The following is an 18232-nucleotide window of genomic DNA, read 5'->3' as shown; positions in this document are numbered from 1 at the left end:
TTCTATTTTCCGATATTTATAAAAAGAAATTACTTAATTTTGATTTTTTTTTTTGAGCAGATGCATTTTTATAGAAATATATTCCTCGAAAAAGATTTGTAGTTGTGTGAGAGTAACATCACACTCTCTCTGTCTCTAAGCTGTCAACGAGCAGCAGCCTTTTGATCCGAAATTTATCGAATTCCAAAGAGCCAAAGCGACAACAGAGCGAAAGGAAGAACAGATGTAGGCAAGAGGATGCCCTAATTTCGCTCTCTTCTCTTCGGGCTCAGATTCATCGTCCAGGAGGAGGATGCTGCCGGGGTGCCCTACTTTCACCTTCCTCGTCGTCTCCTCGCTTCCATTGCTGTAGATTTGAAGGGGGGAAAACAATAGGATGAGCGATTCCGAAGCCTCCGGTTGGCCTGCTGCGTGTTAACTCAGTCGCAGGCTTGGCAGCGCACTGGCCTTTCTCCCTCCATGGCCAAGCGGGTCTATCAGGCTTGGAAAGGAAATAATGTAAGATTTTGAGTTTTTCTTTCCTTTCACTTGACATTTCGCTGTAAATGCTGGATTAGGTGGGAAACGTGTGTCTTTGGATTATTTTTGGAAACTTTCCCCTTGAATTTGTTGCTATAAAGGGAGTCTCGTGGTTGTTTGTGGTCACATATAGGGTGCTCGTGCCTTATATCGATTAATGACCTAGTTCGTACCGAAGATTCATCCTTTTCTCGTGCAAAAGCTTTGAACTAAATGATATCAGTATTAGGGCGTACGTTACGTGATTTAAGGCCTAAACGAGGTTAGTCATCCCGCTTGAGTATTTGTTTGTTCCTTCCGCTCCAGTTCATAATCTTGCCTCCTTGGCTACTTCATTGCAAGGTTCAATCATCAGGTATTTTGCTTACTATCCGTCATATAACTATGCTTCTTGGGCTTGTTCTTAACCTGATGTGTAGCTACAGACCTGACGTGTAAGTTTGTTCAAAAAATCAATTTTATTTGGATAATGTACTCTTATTTCTCCAAGTAAACGCTGTCATCCTCATTGAGTACTAAGGGTTTGTTACATGGGCCTTATCCCTTCAACTTCTTGGAATGCTATATCACTAGTAATATTCATATCCCTGCATCACTTACAATGACAACCTAGCTTTATAATATATACGGTTGAGATACAGGCTCACATGTGAAGCCTAACCAACCATATGGGCTTGGGATTGACATTGTCCGTTTTACTTGTCGAAGTATCACATTTCTTGTTATTCAAGATTTGTTTGCAAGTCCATACCTAGTTTCTTAAGTGCTGATTTTTTTTTTATTTATTGTTGCTTCTGATACAATTACAATGCTGCTTGTTTCTTATTCTGGGAAATTTTATGGGACCACCCGTAAGAGTATCTATTGTCACTAGACTTATGTTGTAAACATGCTTCTTCTCCTCTTGTTTCCACACTGATTTCGCCCTATTGTGAGTTGAGTGTTTCTTGCTAATAAATTTTCATATGTTTTGCTTCTATCTGTTTTATGAATAGACAGTTCGTTTGGCATTGCTGGATTTACAATTGAATTGTATGTACTGTGATTGATTCTTCCTTGTACTCGAACTCTGGTTCTTGTTAGAAAAGATACTCGGCATAAGGTGTTTGATTTTACTGGTTGTTGTATTTCTTATTATTTGATGTCAAAATGAAAGTTTCTTATCCTTTGTGTGCAAGAGACAAGAATAAGAGTGTTGAGTGATTTCTGTTATGACCATTTGTGCCGTGTGATAAGCCATATCTGTAGGTACTTAGTCCAGCAAACTAATATTCTAGCTTGAAACACTGAAGTTGTCCCTAACAGAGCCCTCTCACTTCTCAAATTTTTATCTATCAACTCATTAATTCTTACCATGTTTATAAGATGTGAGCTAGGTAAGAACCTTACAAGCTTGATTCACCTAGGTCACTGGTCAAGCTGATAAATCAACCAGTCAAATTGCATGTTTCATATAGAGATATTAAAATAATACGATGACATAAATTAGCATTATCACTTTTAAATGATAAAAGTATATATATATATATATATATTTTCACTAAGTGTAAAAAAAAAAATTTTTAATTTTTTCTTAGGACTTACGGTTTAGTGTTTAGTTTTAGTTTAAAGGAAGTGAAAAAATATATATATATATATCTACACTGGTGCTCATGGTGGTGCTCAGGGATGGTGCCCAACATAACATTCCCACACCCTAAACCCTAAACATTCACACACACACACACAAACTTTTCAGTTAGGCTTTGTCAATGAGGTTAACATCCTTCTCGATTGAGTTAATAAGTAATTTACTTAACCATATAAGCATCTAAATTCACAAGCTATGAAAATCAACCTCTAAACATGTGCAATGGAGTGTCATTGGCATAACAGTCAAGTAAGCTTTGGAAGGTAAGCAAAAGTAAGAAAGCAAGAGCAATGAACAACTAAAAACTGAAAGAACGTTGCTTATTCATGCTAACATGCATATCAACAGGTTGTATATTGTTGGCCATGCTGTTTTAGTCTAATTTTTATGTGTAAAATGATCTAATTATTTGACCAAATCGATTGCCATTGTGGTCCACAGATTTTCATAGCTATAGTAACTACGTTGCCATACCAACTCTCTTAAACACTCCAAAACCTGTAACTTGCACTCTCTAAAATTCTCCTACAACACTTTTGTCTCAATTTTAATCCTCATTTGGTCCATAAATCCATATATGTTGTAAAGCATGATGGTAGATATGGGAATCAAACAGTCGAAGAAAGAAGACAGCTGTATTGACAGACATAGAAAATTTTGGATGACAAAGAGAACCTTCTTTTGCTGATGTTTGTAATGAGGCCCAATATGATTTAGGTAGATCTTGATAGAACACATGCATCCAAGGTGGTAATGGCGGTGGCAATATGGTTATCTGTGGATGCCAAACTAATTTTTTGTTAATCCAAGTTCCTAAGGCCGAGCTTGACAAATTTGATCCTATGTAAGAAGCAAGTGTTAAACTAAGGGATATTTGAATCTGAGTTGATGGTTGAGTAATGCCATCTCTTGTTCGTCACAGTCTATTTAAAATGTCTTTAGATTGCAGTCTGGCAATAAAAGAGTTCTGCTAATTGTTGCTTTAACTGTTTAGATAATAGTTACTCTTCCATTAATTTCTTTCTGCAGAGGTTCTTGTTGCATGGGAGGTTAATATTTGGACCGGATGCCAGGTCACTGTTTGTCACTGTTTCGCTCATTGTTGTTCCCGTAGTGATCTTTTGCATATTTGTTGCGAGACATCTTCTCCACAAGTTTCCTGCCTACGATGCAGGATATGCTGTTCTGGTGGTTGCAATAGTGTTCACAATCCATGTGAGTGTGCTTCCTATTTAGACTTGTTAGCTTGTGAAGCATTACTTTTGAGTGGTATGTCTGTGGTTGATGATCAGTATTTCAACTATCTCTAGAAACTGGGAATTAAATACTTGAACCACCCATGAATAATATCCTGTCTTTCAAAGACTAAACTGTCATTGTTTGTTTGTTGAGTATGATTTTCAGCATCATTTCTTCAAAACAAGTCTTGTATATGTTGATTTTTTCCTCATGTTCGAAAATACACGTGGAGTTGTTATTCTCATACAACAACAATTTATATACTAGCATTGTTTGTAGGACATCTGATTGCTAAAACATTCTTTTTTGTTTGATATTGTCATTCAAGAATGTTTTAGGATTTCAGATTTAGACATCCACGTTTGATCCTTCTGACAGACTACAATGATGTAAAGGTTTACAATTTTTGCTGTATTTTGGTAAGCTTGACTATGCAATATCAACCAAAGTGATACCTGGTATGGATTAATCCACAATTTTCATAGTTGATCTTGTGTCTGGTGTCCCACATTCAACATTGAACTTCCAAAAATCTGAACTGGACAACATATTGAGTGGAATAAGAAAACAATCATCTTACTTTCATGTTCTATTATCTTGTTCGATTAGTATGCTGTCCTAGTTTTAACCAGCCCATTCCCTTGATTCATCCCTGAATCCTGATGTCCGAACTCAATTGGGATTGTTCTTGTGTTTTGGTTACGAAAACTAGCAAATTTAACTTGGCTGTGTTTATTCTCATTCCCTTAAAAATGTGTATGCTCTGCTAACCTTAGTATAAAGCTTGTCCTTAACTTGAAATTTCAGTACATAAGACACCTAATACTTTTTTTTCCCTTATGAGTAGTGTTATCTATTAAACTCTTTCATTGTTCATATATATATATATATATATATATATATATAATGTTTTCTTGGCTTTGGTTGTATCTTTTGATATGCATAGATAAAATACAACTCTTTGAATATGTGATTGATTTTCAGGTACTTCTCATGTTGCTGATGACTTCAGTTCGAGACCCAGGTATTGTACCACGAGCTTTACATCCACCAGAAGAAGATTTCAATTATGATACTTCAGCTCGTAATGACTTTGGTGGGAGACACACACCTAGTCTAACATTTCCACGCATAAAAGAAGTAACTGTTAATGGAATGACTGTGAAAGTTAAATATTGTGATACTTGCATGATCTATCGGCCTCCTCGTTGTTCTCATTGTTCAATATGCAATAATTGTGTGGAACGTTTTGACCATCATTGCCCCTGGGTTGGCCAATGCATTGGGCAGGTTTGTTTCTTGAATTGCTTTAATCCTCTTGATTGATAAAATTTCATCCTACAAATTCTTGTTTTTCTGGTCTGAGTAGTGTATTTGATGACATTTTAGTACCTTTTCTCATCCCTTCAAATAGTTTCAAAGAATGTTGGTACTAGGACTATCTCACTGATATTGTTATGTTTAAGGGAACAAATGATGCATTTTTTGCCTTCATGATTGGCAGCTACGCTGTTCATTTGCCGTCATTGTTGTATGCGTCTTTCTTCTCTCAAATGTAGATGCAAAGCTAATTCTAGTGAGTGAAAAATCACAATGTTGATAGTTATACTTGCTCAAAGTTGGTCTAAAATGGGTCTATCCAGAATGCACTGTTGTTCATTCTTTATTGCTCTTAAATTTTATTAGCACAGTTTAGTAATAGAAAAGAGAATAGACATTGTCATTTTTAAATAATTCAGAATTAGTGAAAATTCAAACACTACTTTTTCCAACAAATTCCGTTTTTTTTCTGAATATTATGATCTACCATGTAAATGCTTGCACATTAATGATCTTGACTCTTGAGCTAGTGCATAAGTTTTTGTTTCTAACACATTAGTCCACCTTATCAAGATACATAAATGTTAGTTTGGTACAGACATTGGGCAGACAAATCCCATCAAGACTCTTCTGACATCATGGTTTACCTGAATAACCCTGTTTGAAGATTTCAGATCTTTATTACAATAGCCATTCTGCATTTAATCATTCTGTTGGCTTCTAGCTAAGTTTGATGTTATCTCAGTCCAATTTCTCAGAAAGCCAGACTGTTGGATTAAATTCGTCAACTAGATGGGTGCAAGATGAATTTACTTAGGATCTTCACCTTTCAGAGAAGGCTAATCTGTTATTCAAGCTATGTCTATATACAACGAATGTTTAATCACTTGAAGCCAAATGTTTGCTAGCCTTTTTTGTGTGAATATGATCTGCAAAATAAAACCTTAATTTTTTTAGATCATAGAAAAAATGTGACTTCATTAGATTTGAGAAAGTGAGATTTAAACATATCTAGAATGGTATCAAAGTGATTGTACCAAACTTCAAGTTTAGATTGTACCATTTTGTAGTAGCTTTAACATCTAGGATAAATGATCACCTGTTCTAGCTTATCATGGTATCAAAGTGATGTGTGTTCAAATCTTGTAACTCAAATTAAACTAGTTTTTCCCTAAGTTGTGAATGCAATAGAAGTATAAAATTGTACCATTGGCTAGCCACTTAAGCTTTTGAGTAAGTGGGCATCTCATTGAATTTCAATGATAATGTTTTAACTCCAGGCAGCTCCAAAAAAATCAATATAATATGACTATTGATTAAACATATTCCCTTGAAGGCCCTATTTATTGAGGCAATTTCTAATTCCTAAACCTCCAGAGTTCTTGTCGTCCTGGTTTTCTCAGGACCCTGTGTCTGTGCAAAACCTTCTAAAGGTGCTAGTGGATCAATAGATTCTAGTGCAATGCTTGCTGGTCAGAGTTGTTCATAGTTGATGCCATATGTAAAAATGGCCACTAATGTCATGGTCTTTTACCTTCCTCCTCTGGCTGAAATGTCTATGCATCGTTCCAACTAGTGCTTGGTCATATGGAACTTGCAATTTGACTTTTACTGTTTACTTTTTTCTCATCATGGTCGATATTCTTTCTCAGGTTCATATGCTTCTCTGTTGCAAAATTCAATTACAGCTGTTTTCTTTATCATGATATTTTATGGTTTTCCTATTACCTAAGCCAAATCTTGAACTTATATGTTTGTTGCCATTTTCTTTTTCATATCAGTTAAATCTATAAAATTTGTATCTGTAGACATGCTTATGTTAATGCTTTGTCCTTTTGCAGCGCAATTACCGCTACTTTTTCCTCTTTGTCTCTTCGTCAACTCTTCTTTGCATATATGTATTTGCGATGAGTGCATTGTACATCAAGTTTCTGATGGATGAGGATTATCCTACAGTATGGAAGGCAATGAAACACTCTCCTGCATCAGTGGTGCTGATGATATATTGTTTTGTTTCTCTCTGGTTTGTTGGTGGTCTCACTGGATTTCATTTATACCTTATCGGCACTAATCAGGTTATTTTTCTATTCCCATCATCTTAGATCAGTGCCCTTTATAAAGTGGCTGCCATTTTTCAGTTAGTTGTTTGTGACAATAAACGTTTAAGGTTTTCCCACTCACTGTATTCCAATTTCTCTTCAAAGATTATCGATGTTATTTTGTTTGCTAAAAAAACAGAACAATTAGCAATATCTTGTGCCCTCATTGATGAAACTTTTTCAGTGCATTTGAGGTCTGCAACTATCCTACTAATTCAAATTTTTAAAAAGTTGTTTTAATAGTCAATTCATCCTCTGCATAAATAGGATGTATTCTTTGTAAAGTGACTGCTCACTTTGCTTAGGTAAATGTAACAGGAAACGGTACAATCACTTTGCTTTTAGTTGAACTAACGAACATTGCTAATGGAAAATTTTTTCTTCCCACATTGTTTTGAAATGTATGTTAATGTTTTTATTACCAACCGCATTTCGCCAATTCTTCATGGTCATAAAGAATTTATGTTCTGCAGACAACCTATGAAAACTTTCGCTACAGAGCTGACAACAGGGTTAGTGCCTATGACCGAGGATGTTTGAACAACTTCGCAGAAGTACTCTGCACAAAGATTAAACCTTCTCAAAACAGTTTTAGAGCTTATGTACAAGAAGAATCAGCAAGACCTCACCTGGTTAATCGCCCAAGGAATGTGGAAGAAGAACCTGCCAGTAGTCCACGTGTAAAAGTCGAAGATGATCATGACATTGGTGGGGACCTCTTGAAAATCTCTGGTCGACGTAATTACGAAGAGGTTGATGTGGAGATGGGTAGTAGGGACAGCAATGAGTTGCATGGTGTCCTCTCAGAGTCTGAGTTCATGAAGAGCGAAGTGAAGAGCTCAAGCCGGGGTAGGAGAAGTGGGAGTTGGGATCTCACTCCCGCGGTGATAGCTGCTAGCTCTTCAGTTACTGAAGTTGAAATTCCGATTCAAAATACACTGCAGCAGTGAAGCATGCATCTATTCACATCTTACAAACAGTCAATGTATTCCTGAAGGAGAACAATCAGGCCAAATTAGAAGTAATTAAGATTAGCAAGGTAACTGCAGCTTGCCTTATCTCCCAAGTTTATGAAGCTTTATTTTCCTTGCTTTATGAGTATCTAGTTTTATGTGGTTTGGTCGGTGCTATAGTGAAAAGAAACCAAAATTGTCGACGCTGTATCCTATTTGTTCGGTGTGTTATTATCGATCATTTGATTCTTAGTTAAGATTCTTTCTGTAATCAACCGCTTCAGGATGTGCAGAATGTTAGATAGTCTTATTTAGCTTGCGCACTACTTCTATAATTTCATGAGTTAGGGTTAGTTCCTACTTTCTTAACATGATATAAACAAACAATAGGAACTATTATTCTATTCAAACACTATTTTTCACATTTAATACCATACATAAAATTTTGAAATATATTTCCTCACTGCTTCCATATTAATGCTACATCTGCTGCCTACCCCTGCATTAATGATATGTGCTTCTATAAGTCTCTGGTTCTGCATCAAAGGTCATTCATATGATGTTACTCCTTGCTTTGCTGTTGAGGACATACAAAGAAGTCGTATTATGTTGCAGGTAAAACTATCCATTTTTTTCTAATGGCCAAGTTCAAAAGTTATACAAAATATCAAAAGGACTTTTATGATTTACTTATTCCTTTTGATTTTAGTCCATTTGATATTATTTGTTGGCTGACAGGTTTAATATTAGTACTCTTTGAATGTGCATTGGTTTTATTATTTAAGCTAGAAATTTATGATGTGGTTGGTTTATGGAAGAGAATATATAAGGAATATTATATAAGAATAGATTAAAAAATAAGTTTTTTTTAATTGATAGAAATGTTTATAATGAATAAGTTTTGTAATAAGCATAATAAATAATTTATTTGAGTTTTATTTGCATGAGTTACTTGATCAATTTGTAACTTGCTAGCTATGGTTGACCTGCCTACCTCACGTGATTTGATTGACTTTGACTTCACTATCTTGCTAGCTATGATTTGATTGGAACAAACCAACCCACCTAAATTGATAGGATGGATCAATTCAATGGCCCACTCGATCAGCCTAACTTATATGAATGGCTTGACCAGTTTGCATTGTTTGACCCATTGACTTATCAATTGAATTGACCTGTCATAATCGTCTCAATCAAGTAACTCCCCTCAAAACTAATTTTGTTTGAACCAACATTTGAATCTAGTGTGGATTCGATCGACATCCAATTAACTCCCCATGTGGATTGATTAGGCCTACCCTCTTTCAACTTATTTGAACCATCCAACTCGTTTGACTTATCCATTTGGTCAAACGATTGGGCCCACCCTCTTTCAATTCATTTGACTCATTCAACTCGTTTGACTAATCCATTTGAATCGATTGACCCATATGCATTGTTTGTATTATTTGAAGTATGAACTTTTTTAAAAAAAAAATAAAATTACATACATTGAAGGATGTTTTTTTAAATCACTTTATAGAGAGAAAACACATCTAGGGAACTATTTCAACATTTATTTAGTGGACAGAATGGAGCCGAATATTTATTTAATGGACAAATATAGTGTGTATGTCAAGAATGCCAAACTTGTTGAGAAAAATAAATAAATAAATAATTGACGAGTGGTTTTGGTCACTAAATAGGTAAACTAATGAGCTGGAATATGGACAATTACTATAGCATTATTGTTCCGTAAAGACATAACAATCGATCTCAAAAAATTGCTTGGTATAGTCATGATTGATTGGATTTGTTGCAACTTGGAGATTTTGCTTCACTATCACAAAACAATTTGTCGGTTGTGAATGCTCTACTTGCAAGTCATCCAACAATATTTAAGCCATCTTATCTCACATGTAATAGAGGTCATAGCTCGATATTCTGATTTACATGAGGATCTAAATATCGTCATTTGTTTCTCGGTCTTCCATGAAATGAGAGCTCTTCTAAGTAAGGTACATTAATAACCAATAACAAACCGTCTTGTGATTCAACATTGAGCCTAATTTGTGTCATAAAATTCCCTTGTAGAAAATTTCCTTTTTGTTTGGAAGTACAATCCTTGCCTAAGTGAACTTACTTAGGTGTCTTAAAAAGTGATAAACAACCTCTAAATGTTATTTTTGCGTTTACATTGAATTGAATAAGTTATCTCTGGCCTTGTAAGTTATTGATAAATAGGTTAAGGTATTCAATCTAAACATATTATGGATTCTTTCTCATTCAAGCAATGCTTGATATTAAGATTAATTTTCTTCATAAAGGAAGTTTAGACATGGAAGATTATCAACTTTTACATCTCTATGGATTCGGGTACACTTTCGATTAAATTTTTTGATAATCGAGTATTCAGTTCCTGGAGCTTATCCTGCATTGGTTGTTGCCCTTATGAAACAATGCCAAAACTATATATTATTTTTCATTTCGGTCAAGCAATATAATTAATCCTCCCCTTATTAATGATTTTTGTGAGCTAAAGTTGTACCAAGTTTTGTCAAACCTTGCAATGAAGATCTAACCGGCTGCCATGAATCTATTTCAGATCTGACAATCTAAATTCTAACTTTGACCTATCTATCTCTTAAAGAAAGAATAAAACGTGTGATCACCATCATCATCACCACCATCACCATGCTTGCAGTTTCAGAGTTGACTCTGTTGGCTGAGACTTGAAGTCTGACAGATGCCCTGCATGGCAACGGCACAGCACAGTGGGCGTCACAGTGGGCACAGTGGGCATGGGCAGGAGCTGGCTATCTGACCAAACTCTGAAATTTGTCAACAAGTTTGAAAATCATGACAGCGATCGATGCGTTGGAATGAGGTCCATGAGGAATGAGGAAGGGGGAGTGTTGTCGCATTCTTTGAGATTTAGGGTTTAATGTTTGAGGTTTAGGGTTTAATGTTTTTGAGGTTTAGGGTTTAAGGTAATTGGAACTGCTGAGTCAAAAACAACACACAATCCATTCATGTGACAGTGTCCTGGAGCCAGGACAAAGTGAGCAATAGTATTGTATCTATCTATATATTTTATGGGATCTGAAATTAATGAATAATAAAAAGTTTAATGCAGTTTATAAATAATAAATATATTAAATACATAAATAAGTAAGAAATACTATATTACATTAATAAAATGTTAGTAAATATTTGAAATAATTATATATATAAACACTACTCATCAGTCTAATTATTTTAAGGCAAAAATATATAATCCCTACAAGTCAAATATCAACACACATTATATTTGACAATTAGTTAAATCATCTAGCTCTAGTCTGGCTTATATATGCTATTGGTTCATCCAATTTAATTTCTTTGTCCAATAAGATTTTTTAGTGAATTTGCTCAATTTTATATATCTACTATTTGGCATTACTAAATAATAGATTTGAATTAAACTTCTAGTGTAGTCTAATTTGGTCATAATTAAGCTCTTTACTACACCTAACTCATTTATCATTAGATTAAGTAACTAGCTATATTAATCTTTATTCTTTCAAACATGCATAAATATCAATATCATAGTTGATTGAAACTTTTGTTTTTTGTCCCACTTTAGCACCAAGACAAATAAAAGGCAATTAACAAGCTAGAAGTGGAAGAGAAGACACGTACGTACGTTGATTAATATAATTATATTTATTGATAATTAATGTGCATGGCCACTAATCCTCAAATATATTAATTTAAAAAGGAAGTTTGCATGGCACTTATTGGCTTCTAGTGGACTTCCGTGGCATGCACCACCTTTCGAGTTTCATCACACAAGGAATGTGTGCAAAAACACAGCCGAATTCTGAACAGCAACCCACCAAAAACACACAAAGCGAAATTAATACACACACACACTGCACTACACTATCGCGTGGCCCTTCAAAGCATTAAACTACAAAATTTATGAAAAAAAACTTTTTATTATTATTGTTTTTGATCTATGTATGTGTTTGGAGCTTTAATTGAGAGTATTGACTGTATTGAGTTGATTTGAAGTGCCTACTCAAACTCATACTCATAGTGTTGTTCTGGGGCGCTGAGAAACCTTTCTGATCGCTCGGAGCTTGCTATTATCCAACGGCATAGATCCCGTTGTTTATCTAACTTTTAGTCGCCCGAAAGCTTCTTTCGGTCACTCATACTCCCCCTTCATTAGCTTTCGTGTCTATGTTCACGTCGCATCTTCTATTGATTGGATGTCGATCTGGCACTCCAGTTGCTCGGACCACTTGGATCGCCTAGACTCGAACCTCATTAGACCACGTCAACACTTATCATGACTGACGACTTATCCTAGCTATAGGCTTCAAGTCGCCTAGACATTCTTTTGATTGCTCGGACCTTCAGGTCATCCAAACCTGATTCTGATCGCCCAAACCCTCCAAATTCGACATTCTAACTCAAGCTTCCTGTAACATATAAAGTTAGTCCAAAAACATACAAATCAATATCATGGCAAATATATGATCTACCTAATCTACTGGATCTTCTTGGTATCTGACCTATTGGGATTCTCATTTACTCAGAGTTAATTCATTCCTCCAAGACTTTCTTTTTACCTAGAGTTCACTATTATAGGATTTTTTTACTTAGAGTTCACTCCTCCAAAACTTCCTTCTATCTAGAGATCACTCCTCTAGAGTTTTCATTTGCTTAGAATTCACTTTTCTAAAGACTTCCCCCTACATAGAATTCAATCCTATAGAATTTTTTTTCTTTATAAAGTATTTGAACCCTTTGCTTAGACTTTACACTTATTTAGAGTTCATTCCTCTAGAATTGATTTGACTATAAATATAAAAAATAATCTTCTAAAACTTATCAATTCCATATAATATCAGAAAATAGACAATCAAACTTGTCATTTGAAAAAAGGAACAACATAGCTGAATTATTATTGATCAAAAATTAATTAAGAACCAACTAAACAGATGTTTAAATAGTCTCAAACCCTAAATCTACAAAAGATGATAATACCCTCAAACCCTAACTCGGCAAAAGATAACAAAACAAGACTAAAATACTTCCGGGCTTCTGAAAAGATTTTAAATAATATTTTGGAGTCTGAAATTGGATTGTTACATGGTTTCACCTGATAATCAACTATAAATCTCTGAACCATGTTTGATTTGAAACCTTGTACGTCTTGTGGATCATTCCAAATAAAAAATTAGGACTTCCGAAAGCCTCTGTTGTTCCACATCACAAACAACCACGAGCTGCCTTGTTCGTGGCTAGCCATGAGTAGCCGTTAACTCGCTAGTCTGTCACCTTGGATTCTTCCTTTAATTTCCTTTTTCAATCCACATCTCAGAGTAAACCCTAAAGCAATAAACATAGTCTTTTGATACAGATGAACCTGGTTGTCTCAATTCAATAGTAACTTGCAATGGCATATATATGCAACTAATTTTACATTGAGCTAAAACTCTAGCTAGTCGGATGGAGCGCCATCGCCGCTGCTGCCGCCCTCACCATGCCGTCCGACTACCGCCGGCCATCGCCTCGGGCACGATTGATGTGCCACTCGCTGGCGCTCCATCCGGCTGGATAGTGGTCAGAATCCGATGAATTTGCCCGGAAACGCGATCGGTAGTGTCGAGCGCCGGATTCCGACTAAATCGCGGCTGGAAACCGACCAAATCACGACTGAAATTCGATGCACGCCACTGCCGACCCTGTTTCCGATCAAATTCGTCGGATTCCGACTACTATCCGACTGGAATCCGCCGCCGGACGGAGCGCCAACGAGCGACACGTCAATCATGGCTGAGCCGGCGGCCGATGGTAGCCGGATGGAGCGGCGACAGTGACGATGGGTCACGACGACAGCGATGATGGGTCAAGGCATCGCGCACGGATCGGATGTACCGCGCAGGATAGCAGCATTATATATACATACATACATATATATATATATATATATATATATATATATATATATATATAGAACTGATCTCCTGCGCTCCGTTCCCCTACGCTCCCCGTGCGCGACAGCCGACCTCCTTCCGTTCATCGCCGCCGTTCTTCGTCGTCCGATCATGGCCGCAATCCCGGACTCGTTGGAAGCGCAACTCGACGGCGCACACATCGGCACCGGATTCAGGCCGGATTGGGCCGGAATCCGGCCGGAATTCCGGCCGAAACAGGGCAGACACGGTGGCGCCCGCTTTCGCCGGAAATCGGCCGGATTCCGGCCGAGACCACGGTCGGAGACCGGCCGCGGTCGACGCGCCGGCGCCGGGCGCGTCGACCGCGGCCGGTCTCCGGCCGATTTCGGCCGGATTCCGGCCGAATTTGGACGGAATCCGACCACCGGACCCGACGCCGGTGAGTTGCGCATCCATCGGCGCCGGTCCGGTGGCCGGAGATGGCCGGACGTCGGTGAACAGCTGCGGTGAAGAAGCAAACGTCTGAGAAGAAACACTGTGCGTCGATCCGAGAAACGGACGGTCCCGATTGTTTCGCGCACGGAGAGCGTAAGAGAGCGGAGCGCAGGAGATCAATTTCATATATATATATATATATATATATATATTTATATTTATATTTATATCGTCACTTATAGCTACAAGTACTGCATTCCAATCCTCGTAGCTAGCCATCTCCAATTTCGACATCAAAGCCAACAAATGGACGATCCACTTGCCAACATTCAATTTCACACCTCAAGACACAGAGTCAAACCAAAACTGTGACTCACTGAATGAGCCATTATATTGAACCCTAACAATCAAGCTTAATTAATCAGCTCATGTCACGTGGCGGCAGAAGAAGAAGAAAAGAAGAAGATTTAAACTGAATGGGCCACAGTAAAACTGCTGCTGCTGCGCTGCTGAACTCTCATTCCCATTCTGTCGGCGACACAAGTAGTCCAATACAACTTTTCCTCCTCCCCTCCTCTTCCCGTCCAACTTGAGTTTGAACGGCATCTTCTACTCGTTCACACTTACCCTTTTTGCCAAATTTTATTATTATTATTATTATTATTATTATTATTTTTAATAATAATAATAATAATAATAAAGAGTAATTAGAAGGCAGGCATGATTCGTGCAAAAGCGTATGGAGACGTGTCCAAGAAATGGCGGCGGCACCTTGGTTAATTATCCGGCCGGTTTTGTAGATTCGTCCCCCTTTTTCTGGTATTAAAATCCACCGCCGTCGCGAGGAGGAGGAGGAGGGGCTTAATTAATTTCTACTCTTTATTCTTCTCTGTGCACGCGCATCAAACTGGCGAACCCACACCAGTCGTCGGAGGGCGATGAGGAGGCGGAGAAGGCGATTAGGTTCCCGCCGGCAATGGCGCCCGAGGACGGGTTGCTATCGGCCTACCGCCGCCGCTGGGAGCTGTCGGCGATGGTGTCGGCGCTGACGCACGTCGTGTCCGGGGAACAGACCAGCAGGCGGCAGCCGACGCCGCCTGCGGGCGTCGTCGTCGTCGATGCCCTGTCGGTGGTCGCCTCGCCGTCGCCGTCCTTGTCGTCGTCGTCCGTGTACTCTGCGCCGTCTTTCGGAAGTAGCCGTCGAGGTGGCGGCACGAGTAGTGTTCAGGGCCGAACGGCGGCGGCGCCTGATTTGGCATTGAGGTACCACCACCGAGGCTCGGCCGCCGATCAGTTAAGAAGCTACCAGGGAGAGGAATCGCAACTTGCTGCTGCTGCTGGTGTTTCAGGTGATGGATCGATTTCCATTTTCTTCTTCACATAAAATCATAATATTTCATGCTCTCTGTTTCGATCCAACATTGTGTTCAATTTTCTTAATGTCATATAATTATTTTTCTATCTTAATTATAATTTCTCGACAATACATTACATGTGTCATATGCCTCTAGCGCGTATATAGTTGAGTGGATTACAACAGAATAGACTTGTTAAAATGAACAAAGATCAAATCTCGATGAAACTGAGATAATGGAATCGTGCCCAACTATAACTTATCGATTTACCTCTTCATAGATGGTCGTGAGACCGATCGTGTGGAGCTGTTGGATCGTAGATTCTACTTTTTGTTGAAATATAGTATTATTTCTTCTTTTATATGGTAAGTTAGGTTAGATTTGAGGCTTGAATCAGTTTGAATCATGCATAAGGAGTAATTTAAGCTTGGCAAAAAAAAAAGTGTACTTTAAAAAAAATTAAAATAAATATTTTATTATATTTGATAGTCTTACACCGCGATAAAATTATTATAATTTTATGATCACTAATAATCTTTTTATTTAAATATTATTGGAGTAGGAGTATCTGTTAGTTATACTTGCAATGGTACAATGTATTAAATAAATAATTTATCTTTTTTATTTAAATTGATTAAAAATATTATATATATAATTTTTTATATAAAATCTATTTACCAACTAAGTTGTTATAATAAATTTAAGATGATTTTGAATATATTTATATAATTTTAGTTAAATTGATAAAAAAAATATATAATTAGTGTAGCAGCTATAATATAATTAACATTTTTGATATAATAAGTGTTATTTTAATCTCTCTTTTTTTATCCTTTATCATATAAATAAAAATACTACAAATTCTCTGTTTTCTGTATATAAATAAAATAGGCATCTTCGTATGGCGGTGGCTTAATTGTTGTCGGTTCTGTATCCTTGTGGAACAGAGCAGAGCGCAGGAGGCGGCCTTCACCGGATACTGACACCACACCCAGCTCCGGCGACCATGAACGCGCCAGAGGCCTCCCCTGCTTCGTCTGAAGGTGAAAGGGCGAGCGAGCGCCGCAAGTACCGCGGCGTCCGCCAGCGGCCTTGGGGGAAATGGGCGGCGGAGATCCGCGACCCCGTCAAGGCGTCCCGCGTGTGGCTCGGCACCTTCGAGACTGCAGAGGATGCGGCGCGCGCCTACGACGAGGCCGCGCTCCGTTTTCGCGGTAGCAGGGCCAAGCTTAACTTCCCCGAGAACGTCAGCCAGCTCCCGGCGGTCGACACGAGCGCCGCCGCCCCGACGCATGACGCTGCGACCGCGAGGGACTACTTGGCCTACTCCCGGCTGCTGGATGGGCCGCCGCCGTCGGCTGCTCGTCCGGATCAAGTCGTTCTCGCTACCTACGGCACGGCGGCGAGCGAGAGCGGCGGCTCGATGCAGTCGCACTCGTTCCCGGCTTCCTCTGTTTCGTCTTCATCGTTTTCGCCGTTGCACGCTTCCGATCAGGCGATGAACTGGGGCGGAGAGATGGCAGACTTTCCGGAGAGTTCTTGGATGGATTCCAGCCAGTTTCCTCCTCCATCTTCTTCTTCCGGATAGGAATTGAATTCACTGTTCTCAGCCACCACTTGCTTTCTTCTCTTCTCTTCTCTGCACTCCCCTGTTTCTTGTTCTTGAAAAATCATGTAGTATTTCTACTATTTTCCGTGTTCTTTTTTGTTCTTATTTTAATCGCACCTCAAAGTAAATCAGACATAAGCAAGGAAAAAATTGATCAAAGAAAAAAAAATTAGGGTTGCAAATTTCAGAAATCCATATATAGATTAACATGTAAAAATTCTAAAAATATCATGAGATTTTGAAAACATCTCTACAGTTCGATTGGTCGTACTACAAATTCAACTTTCATATAAACAGTCAACGTTATCAATAAAAACCTATCATCTAACGACCATTCTAGACTGAAACATTGTGTTCAACCTAATGTATAAATATAAGATGGATATTCTCTTAGCGTATAAATATGATATGGATATTCTCCTATAATTTGTGTTCCAAAAGATATTCTATAATCAAATTTTTAATTTTTTGTTTGATAATCTAGGTGTCCAGACTTTACCTAACTAGCCCTGCAGGTGGGAAATCTTCTCCTAGTTCATCCACCGGATACTTCCGAAAACATAACAATAATACATCCTTCATGGTTAGAGCTTGATGTAATTATTTTTTGCTTTTGGTTGGGTAAGTGCTAGCCAATCACTTACTTATTTGTACATTGTAAGTGTAACCCTATCAAGGCATTTGTCTCATGGTTGATGATGATAGTGATAGTGTTAGTGCAATCGGGGAGATTATGCAATTGACCTCTAGAAAGCTTGACTTAAGGGAGAGGTTATAGGTCTACTTTTGATGTGGTTGGCAGAACCATTGGAATTTTATTTTGATGTGGTTGGCAGAACCATTGGAATTTTATTTAAGGGAAAAAAACTAATTTAATTTTATGTAAAGGCATAAATGTAAGATCTTGACAATAACTACATGCACAATTTGGTTGAGTTGGTAGTTGAACGTTCAAGAGATGAGGTCTTAATGGGTATGAAGTCTCAAAGAGTGAGCTCCTGTAGGTGTAGGTGAAGTACCAATAGATCAAGGAAGACTTCAGGTCAAGCATGAAGTCCTAGAGGTAGAACCTCCTGGTAAATGGAAGTCCCTAACAGATGAAATCTCAAGTAAAGGAGGACTAAATGCTTGATAAGAAGTCCC

General features: G+C 38.0%; 2 protein-coding genes across 3 annotated transcripts; both read left to right on the top strand.

Annotated features, from left to right (window-relative positions):
• Positions 1–359: 359 nt before the first annotated feature.
• LOC141826775 (protein S-acyltransferase 8) lies at positions 360–8012 on the top strand. 2 transcript variants are annotated; one of them, XM_074714075.1, is made up of 5 exons: positions 360–498; positions 3179–3364; positions 4373–4678; positions 6550–6783; positions 7281–8012. In XM_074714075.1, the coding sequence occupies exons 1-5, from the start codon at positions 460–462 to the stop codon at positions 7755–7757; spliced, it is 1242 nt and encodes a 413-aa protein (XP_074570176.1). In that variant the 5' UTR covers positions 360–459; the 3' UTR covers positions 7758–8012. The 2 variants fall into 2 exon arrangements, with proteins under 2 accessions (XP_074570176.1, XP_074570177.1); XM_074714076.1 differs by having other exon boundaries at positions 423–498; positions 3223–3364.
• Positions 8013–14990: 6978 nt separating this feature from the next.
• Positions 14991–17192, top strand: LOC141828511 (uncharacterized; the record flags this gene model as incomplete). Its single annotated transcript, XM_074715952.1, has 2 exons — positions 14991–15474; positions 16428–17192. Coding segments are annotated over 2 exons (1125 nt in total), but the record flags the coding sequence as incomplete, so codon positions are not given.
• Positions 17193–18232: the final 1040 nt, after the last annotated feature.

This window comes from Curcuma longa, chromosome 4 (genome assembly GCF_044706935.1).
Source record: "Curcuma longa cultivar G26 ecotype Majalengka, Jawa Barat chromosome 4, ITB_CL_G26_1.1, whole genome shotgun sequence".
NCBI lineage: Eukaryota > Viridiplantae > Streptophyta > Magnoliopsida > Zingiberales > Zingiberaceae > Curcuma > Curcuma longa.
Note: the sequence above shows the minus strand (reverse complement) of the source record. Positions and strands in the feature narration are given on the sequence as shown.

Coding starts and splice junctions, on each gene's coding strand:
- LOC141826775 (XM_074714075.1), top strand. CDS start 460: ATGGCCAAGCGGGTCTATCAGGCTTGGAAAGGAAATAAT. Junction 499..3,178: donor AGGCTTGGAAAGGAAATAAT/GTAAGATTTTGA, acceptor TTCTTTCTGCAG/AGGTTCTTGTTGCATGGGAG. Junction 6,784..7,280: donor ACCTTATCGGCACTAATCAG/GTTATTTTTCTA, acceptor TATGTTCTGCAG/ACAACCTATGAAAACTTTCG.